General features: G+C 35.9%; 1 protein-coding gene across 3 annotated transcripts in view; it reads right to left on the bottom strand.

The window, feature by feature from the left end:
- The window catches only part of NEBL (nebulette), a 341,865-nt gene that overhangs the window by 65,645 nt on the left and 250,861 nt on the right, over positions 1-25,359 (bottom strand). The window contains exons 7-12 of one of the 3 annotated variants that reach the window (XM_028506854.2): positions 23,730-23,840; positions 16,084-16,185; positions 14,985-15,086; positions 7,667-7,780; positions 5,904-6,005; positions 1,896-2,000 (exon numbers count right to left, since the gene is read on the bottom strand). The exons of the other annotated variants lie outside the window; for them this stretch is intronic. Of the exons in view, the coding sequence (XP_028362655.1) occupies positions 1,896-2,000; positions 5,904-6,005; positions 7,667-7,780; positions 14,985-15,086; positions 16,084-16,185; positions 23,730-23,840 (636 nt within the window). The remainder of the gene's footprint in view (positions 1-1,895; positions 2,001-5,903; positions 6,006-7,666; positions 7,781-14,984; positions 15,087-16,083; positions 16,186-23,729; positions 23,841-25,359) is intronic. 3 annotated transcript variants of the gene reach the window in all.

Here is a 25,359-nt window from a genome sequence, read left to right as displayed (position 1 = left end):
CCTGTTTTCTCCTATTTATTTACTTATTTTTTAGATTGTATTTACTTATTTTTAGAGAGAGGGGAGGGAAGGGAGAAAGGGAGAGAAACATCAATGTGAGAGTAAAACATCAATCAGCTGCCCCTCATACACTTCCCGTCAGGGGTGGAACCGCAACCCAGGCACGCCCTGACCAAGAATAGAACCCATGACCTTTTGGTTTGCAGGACGAAGCCCCCAACTGAGCCACATAAGCCAGAGCATCATCCTGTTTTTTAAAAACCACATTATTCTGGCCACTGAGGTTGATCCCTGGGCCCCCTGTAGTTAATGACATACAAAGACAGTAAAGAGGTAATACATTTAAAAAGTTTTTAAGAAATAACAGCAATTTAGAACTACTAAATAATGTAGTTCTAGCACTTGAATAAAGTATTTAAATAGCTGGGATACACAGTTATATATTATATACATGGGGTTATAAATGTGTACACACACAGCATGCATATGCAGAAGGAGAGAGGAGGGAAGGGCAAGAGAGGTCCCTGTGGTAGCCAGAATGTCTATCGGTAAATCATGAACAAGAAAGAAGACATAGTTATGATTCTCTTTCTGTCAAAGGGAGGACAGTGTTCTCTGGGATTGCTGAATTTTTCCATAGCCAGTAGGTAAAACACACACAGAGCTTTTATGTCATTTCTTTCAGTTTTGCATGCATTATTTAATAGTATCATGAATTATTTATTTCAATTACAACCAATCCTTAACTATTTCAGTTTATAAATTGATTGATATTTTCCATCTACTAATTAAAAAAAACTAAAACTATATATAAACTGTCAGAGTGGTTGGCTTTTTTAGCAATATAAAAATTATAAAATTATAATCATAGAAAAGTTTTAGCATATGTGCTTCCAAAGAGAGCACAGTATAATCATAGAAAAGTTTTAATCATGATTCATTTCATTCAGAAGTGTATTTTCACTTAAATTATTATGTTTAATAATTATTAATAAAAGTATTTAAGTTATATAATAATGATAATTTAATGACAATTAAATCCAAAAGAAATTTTTCAGTACTTAGGAAGCATAACCAATTTTAAAATTCCTATTTGTAGGCATATTTCTGTTTCAGAGAAGTATGACAGAGTGATCGATGAAAGCATTTGAATATAATAATATACTACATTAGGATAAAATTTTGTGGGAAAAATAAAATGAAAATAAGAATGGAAAGAAAAAACTGTCTATCTCTAGACCTTAAAGGAGAGCCATTTGTGTATTTTTTTTGAAGGCGGATGTCAAATCATTATCAAATTTATGTTCCATAGGATACATTTAAAAGAATGATGCAAATTTTGATTTAATAGATGTTGGAAAGATATATTTTGAAATTATTGAAACACAGAACAAAAAATATATAGATATCAAATTTAAAGTGTGCAAAGGAGGAAAATAATTTTTAAAAATTTGTTTTATGGAGTACACAGAATTTCACAGTTGACAGAAACAATGCAGAGTACACTGGCAAAATAGTTTACCCATTTTCATAACACTTATAATTGAACTGTGAAATTATAATAAACATCATGCCTGGAAAATTAATATTGTAGCACAAAATGACAAGTCAGTACACCATAAAAATTGAAATCATCATGAGATTTGATCATCATTTAATTGACTCATATACTGTAAGTTTTAAATTGTGTGAAGTTACTAGTATCTTATAAGATACTGTTACATTGGAACATGGTCTAAGTTTCCCAAACTCAATAAATATTAAGAGAATAGTGTTTGAGATTTTCAGAAGCAACACTGACTTTCTCAGGGTGCATGTGCTTTTCAGTAGCTTCACACTCTAGGTCAGGTGCAGGCGGTTAGAGGTTGCAAGGTCCAGGCAGCGAGGGTGTATACCTGACTCTGGAGAGTGGCATTGCCTTTGTGGTGCACGTGTTCCGCAGCATCGGCATCAAAATGGTACATTCCTTTGTTTTCCTCGAAAAGTTTTCTGTACTCTCGCTAAAACAGAGAACGTGGAAATTTCAAATTCACAATCAAAGAGTCTAATTAGAGCAACTAATACTTAGGAATGCAAAGTGAACAAAAACAAGCCAACAAGAGCTGCAAAGTTCCCATCTGCAGTCGGGCTGGTATTTCTATCAGTGAGATAATCTGAGAAGACAAGACAGACCAGCTCTAAGTGGCCAGTGTGAGCAGCATATGAAACACTCAAAAGAAGCAGAGGACAATTAGCTGTAAACGCAACATAAAAGACAATCGCAACACAGGGGAGTGGCGATGGAAAAGCCAGGCACAGGACAACAGCGTATGGCCAGGGTGAGCAAAATGTAGGCAATTTGTCCTTCCCTTATCCTAGAACAGGTAGGTAAGTGTGTAACAGCGTCTCCAAGAAGAGGAGAAAAGAAAGGAAGAAAAATGAGAGGAAAATTGGAGGCAGAAAGAAGAAAGTTGTATACAAGGGCTCAGCCATGAGGGTGACAAACGGTCACAAGGAAACTGAGAGAATGAGACACGACCCAACTAATTTTTCTAAAAGGAGAGGTGAGAAGTCTGGGAGAAACACTGAGAAATCTGGGTAGAGATGGTTGAAATTTTAAGGTAAAGAAATTAGATTAAGGCTATTTACACATACAGACAAAAAGGTGAATATGGAAGAGACCAGAATGGTTAAGAATGCCAAATTTGGCAAGTATAATACGTTTTTAAGTAAAATAGTCAGCAGTAAGACGAAAATTACTTTATAATTTTGATAATTGGATATTGGACACTTGGTTATTCTGACATATTTGGAAGAGACTTTTAGAGGTAAACAGTAATTCTCAGAGACTCGAGGCTGCAGAGAATCTGCTGCTGGTTGCTCATTAGGCAACAAGGATATCAGTGACAATGGCCACTCTGTGCAGAGTGGAGGGAGAAGTGAGCAGCACTGGAAAGGGAGCAGGAAAGACCTGCCACAGAGAAACCGACACTGGGTCTCAGCAGACATCCAGATGTCTGAGCGTAAAATAGGAAGAAGCCCCAGTGCTGAGGATGGATAGGATGCACAGGGGAACCGCCATTCCACGGAGACCCAGCAACAGTACCCAGAGGCACGTTCAGGCGATTGGAGCGCTGTGTCCCCCACAACTCTAACCAGAATGGAGTGGAGACAAAGGCCCCAGAAAGCTCATGACAATGTTCACATACTACACTTTGAATGAAGAGAACAAGTTCTAAATTTTGGCCCCTCTGCTAATCTAAAAAAAAGAAAGAAAATTTCTAAGGATAAAACCATACTTAGAGACTTTATAATTTGATTAGAAGTTATTTTATAATACATGTTCATAAAATAATCATGACTTGAACATAACAAGCTAAAACATATTCCATACTGAGTTAAAATCTGGAACTAATAAAGTCTAAGATATTACATCTGAAATAATAATATCCTGAGAAAAGGTCAATAAATACTATCCCCAAAACAATAATCTATTATGGTTAGGGAATTTCTCAGAAACTCCAATGTTAAAAAAATGAAGTAAAATAAGAAAACAAAATCATTTGAATTAAGATCTGCAAAAGAATTTTTAATACTTGCTGTTCCTTATATAGTAGTCTCTGTTGCCTCCTAGTGGGAGTTATGCAGAGTAACACACAATATATATTTTTAATGTATGCAAAGTTATAAGAGAAAACTATAAGCTACTAAGAGCTCAATTTTCCGGGGGTAAATGTTCCCTCAAAAATTTAATTAGTATAGCTCACAAACTCACAAACAGTGATTTCACTCTACGCACTATGCATTAAAATTTTTAAAAATATGATTTACCAAAGACATTTAGAGGTCTTTAAAAACAGCCATCTATAACAAATTGACAACTAATTCTGGCAGAATATCTTTTTATTAAATATCTGTTATTCAATCTTTTAATAAAATTAAATTGTCTGTATAAATCTACAAAATTCCAATTTTCTATACATTAATTTTTTTAAAAAAATTTAAAAGGAGGCAATTCTAATGTACAATAAATTTGAGCCAGTATGTTATCAAACAACTTTAATAAATAGATACCTCAGAGTAACTCATTTTGAGACTTAAACTTTCCCATGATGTGATCACTAAGTTGCAATTCTGCTATGAGGCAAAGTGTCTATAATCTAGGCAAAAGCACCACCTAAACAAAGATTTAAACTTTATAAATGGTATATAAAATAAATGTAATATATGACTTTGCTGGGTTTTCTCTGCTGAAAAGATGACAGAAACAACTTAAACTGTGGTTTTTCACCATTATTACAAACTAAAGGTCAATATTCTTGAAAAGAAACACTGCCTATGAGTGGCATGCTTTCTTCCAGCTGCCAAACTTTTAAATTACCACCAACATATTTTTAGTGGCTTATTTACACACAAATCCTCATGCCCTAAGGAGATTTAACCCAAGTGTGGATGAGGAACAGTCAAGGGCAAAATGCCAGTGCAAGGATCGAAACCAGACAATGGCCACAGATGAACTAAGCAGACCAGAGGATAGACACATACTGAGTGGAGAAGCCTACGTATGAGTCTTGAAGGAACACCTGACACTGAGACAGAGGCGCTCAAGGAGCAGAGGAGCGTGTGCAGGGGTGCACGGGCAGGTGCTGGAGCAGCGGGGCAGCAGGGTTAAGTGTCCTGGACGGAGCCTGATGCTGGGCCCGATGGCCCTCTCACTTTCCACTCTCTGCTCAACAGACTGGACAGAATGGTGGGCTGCTTTTCCTCCAAAGAACAGTGGGAAAAATTAATTATCTCATTTAGAACTTCCTAACAGTATGAATTATTTATGTGCACAGTGCATCGCAAGAAGGACAGCAGCAGTGCCTCAGAAAGGAGGGTCACAACATCATGGGCACAAGTTTCAATACATCAAAGCCAAGGGTAGATATTTCAAGCCAGCATCAAAGCTGTATCTCATTATTTGATAGTTTAGGAACCAGGTTTGGACTGCAGGTGTTTTACCCCACAATTATGGGCGTACCTCCTGAAGACAACTCTCTTCACTTTTCCACATTACTTGCCCAACACATTTTCCATCTGATCTATACCTGGCCCAAAGCAGGTATTCAATAAATTTGGATAATTTTGAATGAGTAGTTATTTAAATGGGCATAGAAATAACCTGAGGTCAAATTAGAGTTCATTACCACCATAGGGCATTCTGAAATGCAGGAAATGGAGGGACAGGTGAGCCAGAACATCAGTTATGAGCATCAGCGACATCACTAAGTGTTTGAAACAGTGCCCAGAAGGTGAGTTCTAATGGAATGACCCACTCAGTAGTGTATTCAAACATTTTCATCAGGACATAAAGAAATCACCCTCCCCACCTAGTAGCATTGAAGAAAACAGGGGAACCTTGCAAGACTAAAAGGATAGTGTCGATATAAACACTTTTAGCACTTATTTTAAGAGAAAATACAAATTAGACTAAGACAATTTTTTATATTACAGAGGCCTATCAAATACCAGACACTCTGCTCTGGCCTGCATAAAATAAAAGATCTCTGACTTAAGAGCCTGAACTTAGTTCTAAAGCCTTGAACCGGATACAGAAGAAGAAACTGAACTGGATACAGAAGAAGAAATGGAAAGAAGAAAGGCAGAATGGACACTCACCCAAACACTCTGAAGTATAGTTGTTCAACAAGAAAGTTTGCATTTGAAAAATATTAAAAAGTTAGCAAAAAAAAATCTTTTATAAAGCAGCAGCTTTGGTGGGACATAAGTGAGCAGTCTACTACTTTTCAACAAGTTAGTTATTCAGGGAGGATTGATGCCCAGGCACACCTAAAGAAGCAGATGCACCCAACAGCACTGCAGGCATAGTGGCTGGAGGGAGATGCATGGCAGCTACAGCCGCCAGGAGACAACCCACTTACTCCGCTGAGCATTTTGCTGACTTTCAAAGCATGGTCTAAAAACAAGTTTGGGAGATCTGAAACTGGATCATGCATATTTTGGATGTCTTTCTTGTACTTCACCTAAGAAAATAATATGGAACAAAATGCTATCTAGGAGGAGGAAATATGCTTTGGCATTATTGCCAATTATCAAGTTGAACACATCATGAAATACCAGTTAGTGGTAAATTGTAAGATGAATTTGCACATAACCACTAGATGGTGCTCATTCACTATTGAATGCATTTTAAAAAGTTATTTCTAGGGACTTGAAAATATTTTGATAATTACCTTTACTGTTTACATATCCAAAAAGGGTGATGTTAGCAGAATTGAGTAATTTAACAGAAATTCTGCTTTCAAAACAAAGGGAAATTACCAATGTATTTTGATTTCCTTTGTGGCAATTTGGGAACTTGTGGTATTTTTCATGCGATTGCCATATAGACATTTTTTTTTACCAACTGGCTTGGAAATATAATAATATCAGTAATTGTAATTATAAAACATTAATAACAGAAAAGACGCTGAGCACTTAATATGTGCCAAACACTTTTCTAAACACTTTGTTATCTTTAGAAAAGTGTCAAATGCTTTTCTAAATGCTCCCTAACATCCCTTAGCAGGTAGGTACAATACTTTAAGTATCTCCCATTTTACAGATGAAGAAACTGAGACACAGAAAGATGAAGATATAATATTAAGAGAGAGAGCAGTGTTCAAATCCAGGCAATCTGATTCTAAACCTTGTGTTTTCAGCACTGTGCTTTAGGTTCCTTCACGCATACTCCAACTGTTTGCTTTACATTTTTATCCACACACCAAAAAAAAAAAAAAAAGAGAGAGAAAAAGAGAAAGAAAGAAAAGAAGAAAAGAGAAGAGAAAGAAACAGAAATCATTCTGATACTCCTAGTGATCCTAAACATTAGAAACACTCATTCCAACTTCTGGTAACAAACAAAAATTGGCTAATGAATACAAATATCAATACCTTCTAAAAAATAGTAAAAGTAAGGTATAAGTCCCAGGATGTGACAGAAGTTGAAATCTTTAAATGACCTAACAAAGTGATAGTTCAACAATAATTCATATTAGTACTTGAAAAGGTACTCTATACATCCTGCAACAACAGCAAAATGATCCATTTTTTCCATGTTTGTTTTTATGCTCTGAATAATTCTAATAAAAATTTAAGGCACCTTTTCTTGTAAATTGAAACTTGGTTAGTTTTAAACACCTCAAATAAAAACAAATCTTGTGAAGAAGTATCACATCATTTACATAATGGGTAAGAAAGAAATTTTAAGTCATCATGGGTATGATACCTGAAAATTTCTGTATGATGAACTACCATGTACCAGGCAGCACTGTACAATAAGCCTCATTTTGTGGGTATTGTTGTATGAGTTCACTGTTGTCATAATCATTATATATGATATTATACAGCACATTTCTGCAAAACCGTAACCTACTTGTACTCATGACCAGATATAATAGTTTTATTGGCAATATTACTCTTATTTATCAGCTAATTAGTAACCATTAATAGTAAATTACAATAATACATTTCTCTCAAGAAAAAAGCTTCTGGAAAATATACTTCAGTGTTTTCAACTAAAACTGCTGGAAAATTACATGATTTTGCTTAATTACAATGCAGCCAGTTCTGAGGAACCAAGAATCAAAAGATACTGAAAATTATTTTCTATGAATTACAAGTTATGAGACACAAAATAACTTACATTACTTGCCAGTTCAGTGGCAAGCTGACTTTGCTTAAAAGAAACACTTTCAAGGGGATTGTAGTGATGTTTCTTATCCTTCATTTCATTATCAAATTTTTCTTTGTATTTAATCTGTCATAAAAGAAAAAAAACAGGATAAATTTAGCACCACATTAATTTTTAAGCTTTTGAAATAACACATTTGATTTGTAATTAGATAGATAAAAGCTACCCTAAAAACGAATGATAGCGAAGTTTAAAGTTCCTGATATTTTTTACCGATATAAAATTTAATTAGGCATGATTTTCTTTATTAAAAAAACAACCTCTACTTGAACATTGATCATAAATGCAATTAAGCATGAACTCAAATCCTATTAACAAGAATTATGCACTAAAATCTCAGGATTTTTAAATGTGACTTTCCTTTTCTGCATTCCTATAATCTATGATTAATTAGAAATTTAGCCCATAAATGAATTCGTTTTCCACATTTAGAAAAGAGATCCTAAGCCCCAGAATTTGAATATTAATTTTCCTGAGGGAATTATTCCAAATACAGGAGATGCTTTGTACCATGGTTTTTCTCATCATTTCCCATTTGTTCAAAAATTCATATTTAGGGACTACATTTTCTGAAGTATACTAGATCTAATTAATGTCATTTTTTGTTCCTCTGCTTTAACTCCACAGTTGTATTCAGCAGAAAAACTATTTCTAATGTTGATTCTAAATTATTTTTCTCCTTTTTAAAAAAGTAATCTTAAGGTAACCAAATAAAGGATTATCAAGTTATTCTATAAAACTGTATTTTTCTCCATAGATAGAGAAATATGTAAATATACCCTCTGATAACCAACTAGAATACAAAGTTCTTTACCAAAACAAACAAATAAACAAAAAAACAAAAACTAACCTCTCGAACCTCACACCCCCTTTGAGACCTGTAGCCAGGAAAAGATACACAGACTTCAAAAGCAAAAGTAGGCTGTTTTGCTCTCTTATATTTTTTTACAATATTATAATTTTTATATTTTCTTTTCTTACATTCTCATAATGTACCTTTATTTATAAATATTAAGGTTGTGCTTAAAGAAGTTTTTATTAAAAAGTAATTTGTGGGTGGCTATTTATTTATTTTCCCTCTCTCTTTTTGGGGGGGGGTGGGGGTGAGGGGAGAATGGCTATTTAATTGAGTGTGTATTGGGTGATGGTCTCCCTCAGGGACATGTGTGTGGAAACTATGGGAGAGAGCTAGTGAAATTTTTGGTGGGAATACATTTGGAAAATATTTCAAGATGGTTTACAGGGGATATTTTCTTTCATGATTCCATCTGCTAATAATAACTTTCTGATATTCGCATTACCTTATAAATTCATGCATAACCTCATTTATTCTAATTATTTGATGAGGTCTCTCAAACACAAGAAAAATTCTGATTTAAAAAAATTATTTTATGTCTGGAAATCAGAGACAGTATCACCAATGGAATAAATTTAGAGCTTGTTCACTATTTTCCACAGTAGCTGGCACCAAAGCAAAGGTTTTCCCTATCTGGTCCTTCCTTAAACACACAATTCCACTGCCTTTGCACACTCGACGCCCCTGTGCTAGGGAACTTTACAAGATATTTTAATTGGTGGTTTTGTCTCTCTCTAGCTTTTTAGTGCCGAAAGGCTGTTCACTGGACAATGATGGTGGGCTGTCTTAGCTGACTTCTGTTTGAATGGAACTCCTGACTCAGCCAAACTCACCAACACACTCCACTTACTGAGTAGAACAGGCTGACTGCTGGCTATGGTGCCTTGAACTCTCTCTGCTGATAACTATTGAACTAAACAACTGACCCTGCTATGTACTATGGGTTTGCATCAGGCTTTCTTTCAGTTATTCGTATTCTCCACCCAGGTACCATGAGTGTCTTGGTCATGTATTAGCTAAATGGCAAACATAGGTTTGTATAACCTTTGTGCTCACAGAGCCCAGTATTCTGTCTTCGTGCGCCCTACCGTCCCAGCACGATTATGCTAGGAGCAGAGGCAGCAACGAAGGGGGGTGTTACTTGGAAATAAACCTGACAAATTCTCATCTGTCATCAAACCTGGTACTCACTCTTCCCAAGTAAAGGTATATTTCTGAAAAGCAATAGTCAATCTAAGTTGTAATGATTCTTTCCTTCCTCTACTCATTAAACATTAAGCCTGTGTTGAGTTCCTACTATGAGGCTGGGAACAGTGATGTGACCCAGACACACTCTGTGGAGACTGGAGTCAGTGATCTCTTTCAAAAGCAAATCTGATCAAATCACACACTTAAAAATGGCTTAGAAGTGAGCGCCAGCATTTCTGCCTCCATTGGGTGTATTGTAATCTGGCTAAGAGTCAACTGAGTCTGTCCCTTATCCTGTTTACGCTAGTTGTACTTAATTCAATTTAATATTATGAATACTGGCAAATTTACTGTAAAAAGAGTATTTTTATTTCTATGAACACAGTTATTTCTCTGAAAGACTTCATGAAGGCAATTCCCTACAAAGAAACTGCTGTCAAATTATGAGTAATCAAGACAACCAGAAAAGTTGGCAGGGGGATATGAATAATCTAGAAGGTTCTAGAACTCAAATTAGCAATATATCTTTAACAAAATGTCTTTCAAAATGTAAATCATAGACAATGCAATGGGAGTATGATGTACAAGAAAAGCAACACAAAACTCCAAAAAGAAGATTCATTTGCCAGGAAAAACATTTGTCACTACATCAAAAAGTTGGTGAATAAATGGACACACATGGTTTCTGTGTTAAAATAAAATGTTAAAATAGCTCTGTGATAGATTTTAATGAGAACTTTACATTTGAAGATTTCTACCATTGTTATGGATTAGGCTATACACCTTAAAATTCGAGTTTTAAAATGCTGTCTAACCTTCCCAGGTTATTTCTGTAGCATGAGGTTAATTACTTAAAGAATATCTGTCATTTACGTCCTTATAATGAATGTAATAATGAGCAAAGTATTGTGAAATTTATCTTACTCTAACCTTCAGCACTCTGTGTGATTGATTCAAAGGTGCCTGAGAAAGAAAAATGCAAGAATATCCCTCATTAACTAACCACAAAGTAAAATAACTGCATTACATTCAAAAAATGCCTTTGCCAGACACTGACACCCAACTATTTCTTTCATCTTTCTGTAAGGTTTGCACATAAGTAAACTAAGAAAATAGCCAAATGATTAAATGGCTTCTATCACTCACCTTCTGACTGGTTCACTCACAAATGATATATGGGCACCCAACATTCTCTCCTATGTTCAACCCACAATTCACACATCTGAGTGTCCACCTCTTTGTGCACTCTCGAATCTCCCAAGGGACCAAGGTAACACTTTCCTTTGATTATAACTGGTGACTCAAATGTGGAACCAAGAATCTCCAGTTTTAAGACCACTTGAGACAGAAAAAGGTGTTCGGTGACTCTGCTATGGTTTTAAGACACAGTGTCACCTCTTGGGCCCAAAGCAGTTACTTCAGAAACAAATAAAAGTTATACCTATGACTGATTGTATTTAATTGATGAATACCATACCTAATCATCCTGATGTCTACCAAACTTTTTTCAAATAGGAGAGTTTAATTTAATATTTAACTCCTAGGTTTTATTTAAAAATTTTAACAGACAGCAGGATGTTCAGAGGCCCACACTTGGAGAAACACCGGAACCATTAAACTACAAGGACATAAGTTAAACTAGTTCCTCGGTGCTGCGTCCAGACAGGGCAATGTTTCAACACACCAAGACTGACGGACTCCTGCTCCCAGGAGTTCAATGCTTTCACCACAAGGGGAGCCAGGCTGCATGGCAACACCTACAGCTCAGGTTCACAAGGAACCAGAAAAGACAGAAATAAAGCAGATGCTGAACAAAAGCTTTTCATCATGGCTGTAGAAAAAGATGTTTGAAAAGATATGGAGAATTTTATAACTATACCTTAATTACCAGTGGAAACAAAAAGGAAACACACAGCACAGTGCCACATATCCATAGGCATCAATTCCTTCTAATTCTGGATAAAACTGAACTAAATTTTGTCAAGCAAGAGAGTAAAATTTTTATGTAAAACTAACTATAATCAGTAATATTTTTAAGTCTGAATTTTAGACAAAATGTTATCTCTATTCTCATTTTCACAACAAACTAATATTTTACTGACTACACCAAATGTGGATGACCTAGCAAATCTGTTCAACTGGTCTATACATACTTATTGAACTCCTAATCTGTGCCATTTTATAATGGTGGATTAAGTGCATATAACCTGTCCTCATGGAGCCCACTGTGTGGTAAATGAAGGAGATACTTATAACACACATATATGTATGCATGAATATTACACTGTGTTAAGAACTATAAAGAAAAACAAGTGAGTGAGTTATGCAGTTTAAATTGGCAAATCAAGGATGTGACATTTAAGCCAATACCTGGTTGTAAAGTTGGTGGACAGAGTACTTGCCAGGAAGGGAAAGTGACACATTCTCTGAATGAATGAATACCCCTTACAATTTAAAAACAGTGCTTATTTTTAAATTTTAACAGCAATCTAAAATGTAATTTTTCAGTTTAAAACACCTTATTGATAAATCAAATGAAATTTCAGAATAAATACTATTACAAACACAAAAGTTTTTCTTGATATTATAAAACTAAAGAATCCTATTCGTTACATAGACAAATTTCAAGAAATAAATTAAGATGATATATGAATATATTAACAAATTAACCACTCTTACGAGAATTTTTTTAAGATGATGACTTCAACAGTTACTACACTTATGTTTGAGACACTTGTAAATACACCAATCTCTTTATCTTGGCACATGAAATTTACTTTGTTTTTTTACTGATTTTCTTTTAGTTACTTGACCATAATTTTACATCCCTCCTAAATTTAAAAAAGGCCACATTACAACTACTGTACAAGTTAACATGGGAAGGGTTTTGTACATATTTCCATTGTCTTTTCTGGGTCCAATCCCACAGAGTTCAATTTTCAGGTAAAACGGGAAAATTCTGCCCTCTAGCTTTCTCCTCTTCTCATCAGACAGGTCTCATTATTCCATGCCTGAGCACTGCCTCATCATCACCTTCTCTCTCTCAGGCCTTCGAGTGCTGTCTCAGTCTTTTATTCCTGCATCCCGCTCCTACTCTTCCTGCTTTCCTAAACCATTTCCTTCCTGTGTATGTATTTGCCTGTGAGTGCTCCTGTATTCATAATCTGTGAAAACGCGTTTCTTACCTGAAAGTAGAGGCTACTTGAGAGACGACAGTTAAAATGGTGAGAAGTGGTACTGGGGACACCTTTTCTGAATTCATCTCTAAAAAGCTTCCCATGATTACATTCCAAAATCATTTTTTAGAGCATATTGTTCCTACTCCAACCTGTAAGTGTGGCCTGTAGTCCAAATGAATAAAACACTGCCCACTTATCATCACACAGCATTTGCAATTCTCTCCAAATGTATTTAGGACCTGCATCTCTTTGCTCCGTCATCTGCCTCAAGTGTCAGACCGCCCACCTCTGTCATTCATGTTCCCAAACTTTATTTGGGGTCTTCCTGTGAGCACAGCTTTCTAAGTGCAGCTGAACTCAAGTCCACCTCCCACACAAACCTCTCTATGTACACGGCCCTCACAGATGGCCAGTCCACGCTCACAGAACGAGATGGGTGTAAACAACGTTCTGTTTTTACTTTGCTTCGTTTCCATTTCTACAAATAAACATGAGCATCTTTTCCAATATTTACTCTCCTCTTATATTTGCTCTTTTTGTGAAGTGCCTATTCATGTCCTTTGCTCATTTTTCTACCAGGCTGTTGAGTCCAGTCCTTTTCTTTTTAATATGAAAGAACTTTTGTATACTCTAGGTATTAAAATGTTGTCACCATATGCATTACATATATTTTTCCAAATATTTGAAGACCACTGCTCTTCTTTTTATATTTAAAAAGCTATTCTCAGACACTTTCTTCTCAATATAAATTCTATCATGTTATGCTCTTCAGTTATATTTTACAGTTTTACTCATTTACATCTCTCCATTGGGAAGTATAATCAGGACGTGTACAACTTGAGAAATGGATATTTTTTAATTTGAAAACACTTTAAAAGGAATGACTGTTTGGTACCATTATTGTTGACTTTGCAAATGTTATCCTTTGGCATCAAAAAAGTTTTAAATTTTTACATAGTCAAGTACATCTAACTATTCTTTTATAGTTTCTGCATCTCTGGTCTTATTTAAAAACAACTCTGTTATCCCTATTTGATATATATAGTCTCTGGGATTTTCTTTTTTAAGATGTTAAAGTTATTTTATTGTTTACATTCACATAGCTAATCCATCTGGAATTCATTTTTTATATGGCTTACGATTCAGGTCCAATTTTATTTTGACCCTGATGGATGGCCAGTTATGTCAGCACCATTTATTAACTAATCCAACTTTTTCCCACTGACTCGAACCAACCTTTTATCATATACTAAGTTTTTATACATATTGGAATTTATTTCAGGATTTCCTTTTCATCCTACTAATTATTTTATCTCTTACTATACCAATTCCATACTGATTTAATTTCAGAGGCTTTATATTATGGTGTAGTAACTCATAAATTAAGTTCTCCTTCACTGGTCTTCATTTTCATATTCTGCAAGGCTATTCTCAGGCATTTCCTTTCCCTTCAAACTCAGATAATTTTATCCACATTAAAAAAAACTTTGCTGGAATCTATTCAAAATTACATGACATTTATATATTAATTTGGGGGCAATTAAAATTTTTATCTATTGAGACTTTCAACCAAAAACATGCCATGTCTTTACACTTTTTCAGATCTTGTTTTATGCTCCTCAATATGACTTCAAAGTTTTCATTTTCATCACTCTTCTTTAGTTAATGATTAAAGCATTTAAAAATTACATTAATAACTTATTACTAGTTAATATGTGCATGTTTAATCTAGACAGATTAAAATCTAATTATTTGGTATAACTGTTGCTAAATTCTAGAAATCCTGAGAAATGTGACAATATGGCTAAACTTATCAAAAAAGGTTAGGATTTAAGCTGAGAGAAAACTTTGTTTTATGCTTAAATTGGACTGATTTTTTTCTTACTGGAATTTGTAATTATTGCAATCCTATCTAAAATGGTTTCAGAAACATTATCTTTGCATATTCTTGCAATTCAAGATATTATCTAAAATGAAATATTTTCCTGTGCTGCTAGAAACAAAATCTCTGAATAAAATCATTGTGGAATCATCACAAGAGTCTTACTTGACTAGAAAGTTTAGAAGCTTCAACAGCACGTTCAAAATCTGGTCTTCCAATTACAGCTGGCTCTTTATTCATCGCCCCTTGCCCTTTCTTGTATTCTGCCTAAAATGAATAAATAGGAGAATGTTAAATATTTCTACTTCCCAGCGAAGAATCGTATTGACATTAGCCAAAATAAAATATAAAAGGCCCTCAGTCCATAAAACATATTCCCTTCGACTCACCAAATACTAAAATGCTGACCGCTAAAGCAGGAATCAATTTTTATAATATGGCTATTTAAATAAACTCAACATTTTCGCAGTAAAATAATCACTAATTTTGAGTTGTGAATCCAATCATCATCATCATCACTGTGTTAATGTGTAAACACTAAAAAAATTCAGAAATGTATGGATAATTGAGACTCTGTCTTCTGCATAAAGATAGCTTTCAGGGCTTTGTTTAATCTTAGGAATTGATGTAGCCCTATTTGATTAACATGTAGTCGAAGTTAGAAAATAATTACTGATTATTAATTTTTGAGGTATGAATATCCTATGTTACTTAAACATTTGGTCCAAGTTGAGACATCATTTTAAACAAGGTATTAGGTATGTTAAAAAAATGATATTAATCAAGGAGGATGTCTTAGAGAAGGTAAGAAGTAGCTATGATGTATAGGAAACCTACAAGAGTAAAAGTTGGCCGAGCAGAATCTGCAGAATTAACAGCAATGAGATAAGGACCAAGCAACGTGAAGTTCCTTTGGACAGGGTGAGAGGTAAGAGATAAGTAATATGGGGTCAGATGACTGACAATCTCAGCTTTCAAGCTGGACATCTGAATGTTATCTTATACTCAAATAGTATTTACTGAACTAAAAGTCTGATAACACCAGCCATAGTCAGGTTGAGTCTGGGCAGCTTCTGCGTATACCCAAATAATTTACAGAGTCAAATGGATATGTCTGATATTAAAAAATTAATATAATTCAGATTTAAAAAATGAGATGACTGACTTCACTCATTAAATTAGCCACCCAACTACCAAAGCCATGCTTTGTTCCTGCAAAAATAAGGAGTCATTTCTGCTCAAGATAAGAAGGAGCAATTATTACATTGCTTATGATCTTGGAGAGTTGCGTGGCCATCTTGATGTCTGGTCTGTTGAGCTCTGCATTATACACGTGGGTGTCCTGCATATCTTTTCTATAAGAAATCTGATCAAAGAAATAGTTTTGATTAAAAAAATTAGTAATTTCATGCAGTCACTAGCTTTAATGCCCATAACATTATTTATCCTTGTCGCAATCACCTTAGAGAGCCAACTGACCACAAGTTGTTACATAATACATTTATTTGCACAGATATATTCTTTTTTTTATTGTACCTATGCCTCACTTACATTATTACATATGAACTGAATTTATACAACATAAGAAATACAAGCCCAAGCCCTCAACACAAAACCAATCTTACATAATTTTATGTAAACCACCCTCGTAAGCATGTCATCATGTGGAAGTGTGTATGCGCATATTCACATAAATAATAACCTCATCAAGGGCTTCACTTGCTCCTCATACGCTCTCTCCCCCAGTGGATACAGGATGAGCCCCAGCACATGAATACAGAAAACCCCTTCCAGGGAGTGAGGTGTGTGAGGAGGCTCTGTGACCCTCCAGCTCTCACCCTCCCAACCATGCCCTTTTCTCCCTTTTCTGACTGGACACTCCAAATGCCTCCATCTGGTAATCCTCATCATGAGTACTGATAGTTTTATAATCTAGCAAATATCATTGCAATGACTTGATTCTCCCAAAATAAAAGCAACTGTATTAAGGAATAATCATCTTCCAAATGCACATTTGACACTATTAAACCAAAGTGGAAAACAGAGATTATCAAAGAAAAATATGTATAAATTTTGCCAAATGTACTTCAGATGATAGCAGTCATTTAGTTTAATTCAACTGACGAACAGGAACAGACCAGAAGCAAACTACCATCATGTCCAATGGTCAACATCTCACCATCGAGATACGTCATGGGCTGAAAGAACATTCAGCTACACTCCAGATGCTGTCCTATTTGGCAATGTCCCCAAGTGCTGGTCAACTTGTCTATTCTAGTCTAGTCCACTGAAGTTATAATGCAAAGGGTATGGTAACAGCTTCAAATTGAAATTCATCTTGATTTTCTGAGGCACAGAAAGGTGGAACACAGAAACATACAACTAAACATCCGTACCAATGTACAAAATTAACAAATTTTGTACAAAAAAATATTTCTAATATTGCCTCCATAGTTCCTGAAACAATATCATCGTAGGTGCTTTTTAAAATTTAAATTTCTGAGGTCCATCCCCTTGGTAATGGGATCCAGCAATCTGCATTTTAATGGATTCCCCAGTGGACCACCAAGAATGACTATTCCAGACCATTCAATGTATCTTATTTTCTTTTCAACCTTGCAGAGTGAAAAAAAATTGGTATATTCTTACCTCTTTCAAAAATAATATCAAGTGTAAGAAATGGTAATGTATTAAGACTTTAATAGGCTTCTTATATATTACATTATTTTATGTCAGTGAAATATTTATACACATTTCTGTTTAGTTTTTTAAGAGCTTGTGTGTATCTCACCATCAAGACTATTTTTCAACTGAGCTTAATATCATGAACTTATCTGACAAGTGAACAACTACATACAATTAGCATAATTTCAGCAAGAATCTTTCTTTGGTTTCCTATTTTCACAGGCTTTCCCTTGCCGAGTAATTTCAGGTAGGTTTTCTGAATACAGGTACCGAAAGAAACATAAAAAATAAGCTGAAAACTGAGTTATTTTGTTGGATAGATTTTAAATCTTTGGGGATATAAAATAATCCAGTTTTATTGCTTTCAAAAAGCAACATGCTCACCCACAAAATATGGCCCATCCGCCTCAGCCTGTACTGAGTTAAACACAAGCTGTGTAAACAAAAACCGACTCTCAGGTGAAAACAAACCAAAATTATTACCCACCTACAAGAAGCTGTTTCTATGTTACTACATTCATATGAAATCCATGGGGGGGAGTTGTCTTGTTTAGAATAGAATGAAGGTAAAATGGAAACCCTTACTTTCTGAAAAGAGCTGCAACCTTTCAGAAATTAAGCTGTACGTGGGCCACCTAATTATATGCTGTTCAGCCTAATGATGGAGTGGAGAGCGGTGAACAGCACAAAGGCGGCAGAAGCAGGACTCTGAATAGGGACCCATCATCCATGTAAATTGCAAATTAGAGGCCAGCACAGGTGACTCAAAACAAATATTAAGATTGACATGAGCTGCAAATTCAAACAGACATCACAGAGCCACTCCCTAGGAGATACACACAGGAGCCCTGGTCACTGGTCAGCTCTTCCAGAATATTGCTGCTTGGGGACAGTCCCCAAGAACAGGGCTTATGCTGAGGAACACTCAAGAGCAGCAAGCTCCTGGTTTTCACTCCCTGCAAGGATATCTAAACATAGGAGGATGACAACATGGGTCATTTTCCTAAGCTACTCTTTTGTAGTGGACATATATTCATTTTTTTAATCATTTGGAAACTGCCCCCCCACCCCACTCCATGTGATTTGGTGGGGCTATCAATTGCAGTCTACTTTTCTGGTCACAGGAGTGACTGGCTATCCAAAGAGATACCCCACCCCTTTGGAAACCAAGATTAATAAGAGAGCAGACAAAACCTGAGCTGAGCCAGAGACATTTGAAGGATCGGAGGCCGGGAGAGAAAGAGCTGCTGTCCTTTCCTCTTGGATCAGCTGCTGTAAAGATGACTTAATTTTTAAAACACCAGCTGTCATCTTTAGAGCACCTAAACAGCGTCTGGAAATGAAGTCAGAACAGCTAGCAGAGCCAAGAGATGGGGAAAGAGGGAGAGTCCTGGTGACACTATGGAGCCACTGGATCCAGCTATGCCTGAAGGTAGCATGAATTTTCCAATTAGGCAAACTAATAAACTCTCATTTTTATATGAGCTCACATGAAATGGATTTCTCTCACTAAATCTAGGAACTGCTGACTAACACAGCCTCTACTTCATCTGTTTTTCTTCAGTGTCAAATCTGCTCTTTATTGCCTCCAATTAAGATTTTAATTCTATCAAAATCTGTCATGGAACTTCTTCCTTATCTCACCATGTTCACTTCCCCCTTAGCTTCCTTTTTCATCTCATTTTGTCTTTGAAGCTCAGTTTGTTCTCCCCTTATAAGCTTTCTACTTCTGTTTCATAAGGCCACAGCTTTTACATGTTTCCTATGTTCACGCAGAGTGTCCAATGTGTCAGGCATGTTCTAAATCTTTCACTCACATTGATTCATTAAATTCTCATGCCAGCCCTGTTGTGCTGAATTTTCTGCACTCAACTGGGCTCTAACCACACACCTCCCAATAGAACTAGTTATCCAGAATCTTCTTCATTGTATCGTTCTGGGTTAGATCTGGCCAACAAGAGACTCATTAGATTTTGAAAACAGAAGTGAAATTGATGCCATTATTCACCATATCGAGCCAGACACGTGGGCAGACAGAGAATTCCCAGCGACTTTGTAGAAAACTTTTCTTGTTTAGATAGCAGTGATTTGAGATTTCTCAAAAGGTGGGTTAATAAACTAGAGGGAAGTGAAGCCTCCACCAAGACGGTCCTTATAGTGAAGGTCAAGCACTTGGAGATGTGAAGATTGTGAGCTAAGGGATGGCAGTCAGGATGGAAGCCGCAGACAGACGCCTGCTGGGGCTGAGGGCAGTGTGAACAGACGGGCTTACAAAAACCAAATCCAACCGGCCCAGAACCATTCATTCCCTTTGCTGCTCTGGGGAAGCTTAACATGATTCTTAGTGAGAAGAAACTAGAAAGGATATGAATCTTTGTGGAACAGAAGTGAGTAGTATAACCTATATTTAATTACAAACTTACACCACTAGTTGTGATTCTCAAGAAATACTTTTATACTCATAAACTCTCACATCAGCAAAGCTCTCCAGGTACCATCAAAGGGGCACACACACTGGAAGTTCTACCTTAGGCTTATTTCTGTCTGGGGATACTGTATTTAAAGAAACACCAAATTGTTAAATTGTAAATATTATTTTATAAAGAAATGGAAACATTTTAAGTATAAGTAAATGGAGGGTCTTATATTCACCAGAAAAAGTTTTCAATCTTCTAAAAGATGAGGTAAATATGGAGCTGTATCTAGAAGTTTATTGTTATTACTATCATTGTCGTAGTTTATAAGAGCATTTTAAAGTTGATCAAAGTTTTCTTATACATGGTTTAATTCTATCATCACCACAATCTTATGAAGAAGGCAGAGGAGGTATTACTAACTACTCTGCCTTAAAGATGAACAAAATACTAATATATCTATTTTAATACTAAATCCTACAGCACTATTATTGTAAGTCACATCAAGGGACCACATAAATGTTTTTCCAATATCGTTTTACTGATTTATCTTTAAGCCTTTTCGCTTTGTGATGAAATAGAAATTTTGTCTACTGATAAGTTTTTATTAACATTAAGAAAGTACATCTATCATTTGTGAAAAGAACATTAAGTTTCTTGTTTCCCCTGATGAATACTTCTTTCTAATGCACATTGAATTGATTACCAATATGGTGTTTTGGAAAAGTTTACCACTCCAGTTTCATGATAAGTCTATACAGACCACATTACTTATAAAACTTAAAATGGCAGCTTAAAATTTCTTTGACTTGCTTCAGAGCCATTGGAGTTCATGCTCTGGTAAGATTGATGAGAACTAATAATGTTACTGGGGTTTTCATTACAAGCCCATCTTTAGGGAAAAGCAGCAGGACAGAAACCTCCAGTTTCTCTAATTACATTAGAAAAATCTGGCAGGGGTACATCCCTTAAGATACAAAAGGATTTAGATTGGCTCTTTTTAATCATGTTTTGAATACAGTATCAGCAAAATAGGTAAGTTATATGGGTTCAAGAACCTTTTGAATGTGCCCTTCTGACCTAAATGCTTAATATAAATTTCCTTTTAATTTGGACTTTTAATGAAATTTTGCCTCTTTAGATTGTTTTGAGTTAACACTATATGATATCACTATAAATTCTTAAATCACCCTTTAAAACTGGAAGGGGACCAAACAGGACTAATATTTTATGGAGTGGCTCTGCAGAAGAGCCCTTTACATATTTCATCTCATTTAACATTTGCTGCCCTAATGAGATAGAAATCATTGCCCCAATTTTAAGATAAGAAAATCGAGGTTTGGAGATAATAGTAACTTGTCCAGGTTCATACAGGCAAGTGGCAGAGCAAGCATTTTAACCCTGGCCTGACTCCAAATTCTTTTTCTGTTTTATGCTACAGTGGAAGACAGTCTGAAAAATATTTTTCCCTCTTTCATGGTCATTGAATTTGGGGGTGATGAAAGAGACTAACAGCCCCCCAAATACTCTCCCCACGGGACTGCTCAGTTATTCAGAGGTGAAAATTCAGTCACCAAGAATCCTCTGCTCCTCCGCTTCTGCTTACTTGCATCTCTACAGGTAGATGGGAAAGAAAGGTTCTAAAACAAAAAAGTATTCCCTTTGGCTAACTGATGAATGTTTTAGTAAAAGGTTTAAGGGGAAAAAAGGCAGAAATTAAAAGCTTTGAACTCTCATTGTCCCCATTTCTTGGGTCTCTGACAGATGTTCAAAAGCTGACTTGATTCTTGTGGAAACATAAGAAAGATAAGCAAAGATGTGGACTTGCATTGTTTCTAGGTAAATCAGATGCACATGTGACAACACCTTTGATTTTAAATTAAATCAAATCATTTATAGGCTTAGGGCAAAGTGACATTCCATGTTATGAAAGGGTAATTCTATTAGAAATTCTCTGCAAATGAGTTTTGTTGGACTGAAGGAGGCAGGGTTTTGCCTCTCAGAGCGATGCTCTAGCCTCACCAACCAAACCATAAGAGAGAGATACTCTCCTTGTGGCTGTCAAAACTAACATTTAAATTTCATATTGTAGGGACAACAAATGTATTATTCTAAGTGCCTTGATGCTAGAGGAATATCAACTACTTCACAGATAGAATACAAATATCCTCCTCACTTTAAATCTGAGTAAATAATCTTAAACACTTTCTAAATCCTATTATATGTACAAACTTTGCATGTAAAGGTTGAGCTGGTTAGGCAGAGGAGTGTAAGTAAATACACCCTTCTCCCATAAGTACACAGTACTGAATGGAGAAAAGGGCTTTCTACTCTATTCCCTCAATCCCTCAATCAAAGACCTTTCAAAAGAAAAGGCAGACTTAAAATAATAACCCCAGTTCTATGATAAGGGACTTCCGTATTTGAATTTCATTGAATTATAGAGTTAGAAAGCCTCCTGAGGATCCGTGTCATGCCAGCCCCCTCGCTAACCCACCACCACCTTCTTTCCTGCAGTGCACGGGAGCTGCTGATCTGAATTCTGATGATAACCTATTTTGCACCCACTTTAAAAGTCTCATTTAAAATCTTGACCAATAACCAGTGACCTTTACGAGGGAGGCAGCGGGGCCTAACAGAAAGAGCAAACTCAGGGCTTTGATTCTTTAGACTCCTTTTCCTCGTCTACAAAAGGGGAATCGGTGCAGGGGTTTTGTGAGAATTGGAAATGATCAAAGTTTTGGCACAGTTGTGATGCACGGCAGTGCTGAGAGGTAGTTATTATGATTATCATGGTCATTCTATAAGCAAACGGTTCTTGTAAAGCATCCCCTTACAATGACCTTGCTGGTAATAACAGACGTGCAGTTTCTTCATCTCTTATCAATCTCAAGCCATTTTAGAAAAGTGCTTTGGTATTGGCATATGTTTATATATTTGGATTAAAATGTTAAACCTCACTCCATTTTCACTTAAAGATTGACCTACTACAATTTAATATCAGATGACTGTTGCCATTCTGCAAAGAGACACTGCACAGCTGGGGCTCTGGGGGCATGGAGTCCACAGAGCACCATTAGTTAGAGAACTCAGTGGTGGGATGGACCCTGTGTGAGGTGACAAAGATGGTTCAGATACTCTTCAAAGAAAAGGAGTTTCCTGACCCAACTGGAACAGAGAATTCATGGTGGAAAGATGAACAAGCTTTCCCTGAGATTTCAGGAAGAAATATTTCTTGTAGCCCACCAAAAAGGAAATTCATTTTCTATAGGCTGACGTCCTCTCACTTGGACTCTGCTTCTAAGGCATCTATTGCTTTCCCATTTGCCATGGGTCTTAAGTTTGATACTCTGTTCCCCATAAGCATTCCAGAAGAAACAGTAGTGGGGTACAATCTCACTAGCGTCTGTGAATGATTCTTCCCTGGGCCACTGATTTGCAACGCTCTTTCTCCCTGCTCGTCTGCAACCCCAGACTGGAAACCATGGGAGCTTCACCATCAAGTCGAGGAATTTCTGAGAAATGCTAATAACCCAATAGGTCCAAAGGATCCTTATGTCTCTTGTTCAAAGCAGATTTTCCAATACCTACAAGTGCCGGACATTTTAATGGCATTCCACAAGATTTAACAACTGTTGACAAAATAATCCCAATGTCTTTCTGACTGAACATGGAGAGATAAAAATAAAATAAAATTTAAAGCCATTTTTGAATAGAGTGTCATAATATTGAAATTTCAACAAAATATCCATTAGCCTTGATGTTGGTTAACCACAATTTTCTAGAAAGTCACGAGGAGCGGCTTCCTTACATTACTCTGGTGTTTATTGACCTCAGTGGCGTGTCTGATCGCTGGCGGCTCCCTCATACGGGCGTAATCTGAGAACCCTTTGGCAGCGTCGTGTTTCTGCTTGTAGGCGATCTTTAAAAAAAAACACACATGGAATAAACCATCACTCTCCTCTAGAGCTATATTAAATTCTTAACTGTTAAATTTCAATGTTTGCTAGGATTTTATATATGTCAATGCCACAACTGATGGTCAGATTAGCCTGAGCCTCTACAACAAGACAATACACACCACACTTTCATTTTAGTGCTTCAGTTTAGATTCCTATTTCTAAATCTTTGTCACTTATTTCGAAAGTCCTTGCCCATAGGCTGAAATCTCAATGCTCGTATTCGTCTCGTTTAAATCTCAGCTGCAGTTTTGAGAAACCTCCCACACCCAACAGCTTTTAAGGTTATAAATATCCAAGGTTTAAATCTTGGGCAAGCAAGTGAAAAAGTAGGGGAAACAATCAAATATTTAAAAGTGAATTTTTCATTTTAAAATTAATTGTTATGATTGTACATAGACACAGCTATAATATTTAAATGCCTTAAACTTTGGAAGAAAAGATAATTCGGGCAAAACTGCCAGATATGTCAAGCTCCATCCTCTGTTAGAGAAAGAGCTATCACACCAACGCCGTCCATTACCACCGAGTTCAATCTGTCCCGCACGCGGATGGCGAGGAGGCCCGAGGATGACCGCTCAGGAAGCAGGCCCAACCGAAGTCGACCCAAGAGTTCAAAGTTAAAGAAGATCCAGAAGACAGCAAACAAATTATCCCCTTGCTCTCAGTCTATGCCATTGCCCTATTTACTTTCTTCACAATTTTTAACTACGTTGTTTACTTTGTCCAATTATTTCTTTTCTGTCTGCCCTTACCAGAACTGAACTGTCTGGCTCTCTGAGGGTGCAGAGCCCCAGACAGTGCCTGGCACCATGGTAGCAGTAATAAATCTTTGCTCAAGTAAATAAGTAAATGAATAAATAACTGAATGAATGAGAATAAAACAAAGATAAATTATTTCAAAATTAATTTTCAATAGATATCAAAGGTTTAATAATAAAATGATATTAAATGGAGTTAAAATTACTTGGCCCAAGAGAATAAAGTCCCCTTCAAAAAGAAAGATTAGAACAAACATTTACCAAGAACAAAACAAGATCTAATTTTCAATGAAAAAGACTACAGTTAAACTTAGGGGAAAACTTTTTACCAATATGATCTCCTGGAGAGCTATGCCTGTATTGTACACATCACTTAATGCTCTGTGCCTAACATAGTAAGTGGCAAAGAGCGCAAATGCAATAAATGTTTACTGAATGAATAAAGTAGTTTATTAAACATTCTCATGAACTTAAATCCCTCATAGGCTTTAATAAACAGAATTAACCACCCATTTGACTTATATAATATATTGAATACTTATCTAAATGATTAAAATGATTACAAAACAATTTTTTAATTAAAAAACAAAATCATCAAATATAGATAACTGCAAAAACAGAAAGCCATCAAGTACAGCCATCTATGTTTAACCCTTCTCTGCTTCCTCTATTGAGTTTTTCTTGAAAACCAATAAAAGAGAACTCAATCTGGGGTATCACA

This window comes from Phyllostomus discolor, chromosome 1, assembly GCF_004126475.2.
Source record: "Phyllostomus discolor isolate MPI-MPIP mPhyDis1 chromosome 1, mPhyDis1.pri.v3, whole genome shotgun sequence".
Lineage (NCBI taxonomy): Eukaryota > Metazoa > Chordata > Mammalia > Chiroptera > Phyllostomidae > Phyllostomus > Phyllostomus discolor.
The sequence above is the reverse complement of the archived record's forward strand: the minus strand, read 5'-3'. Positions and strand labels throughout refer to the sequence as shown.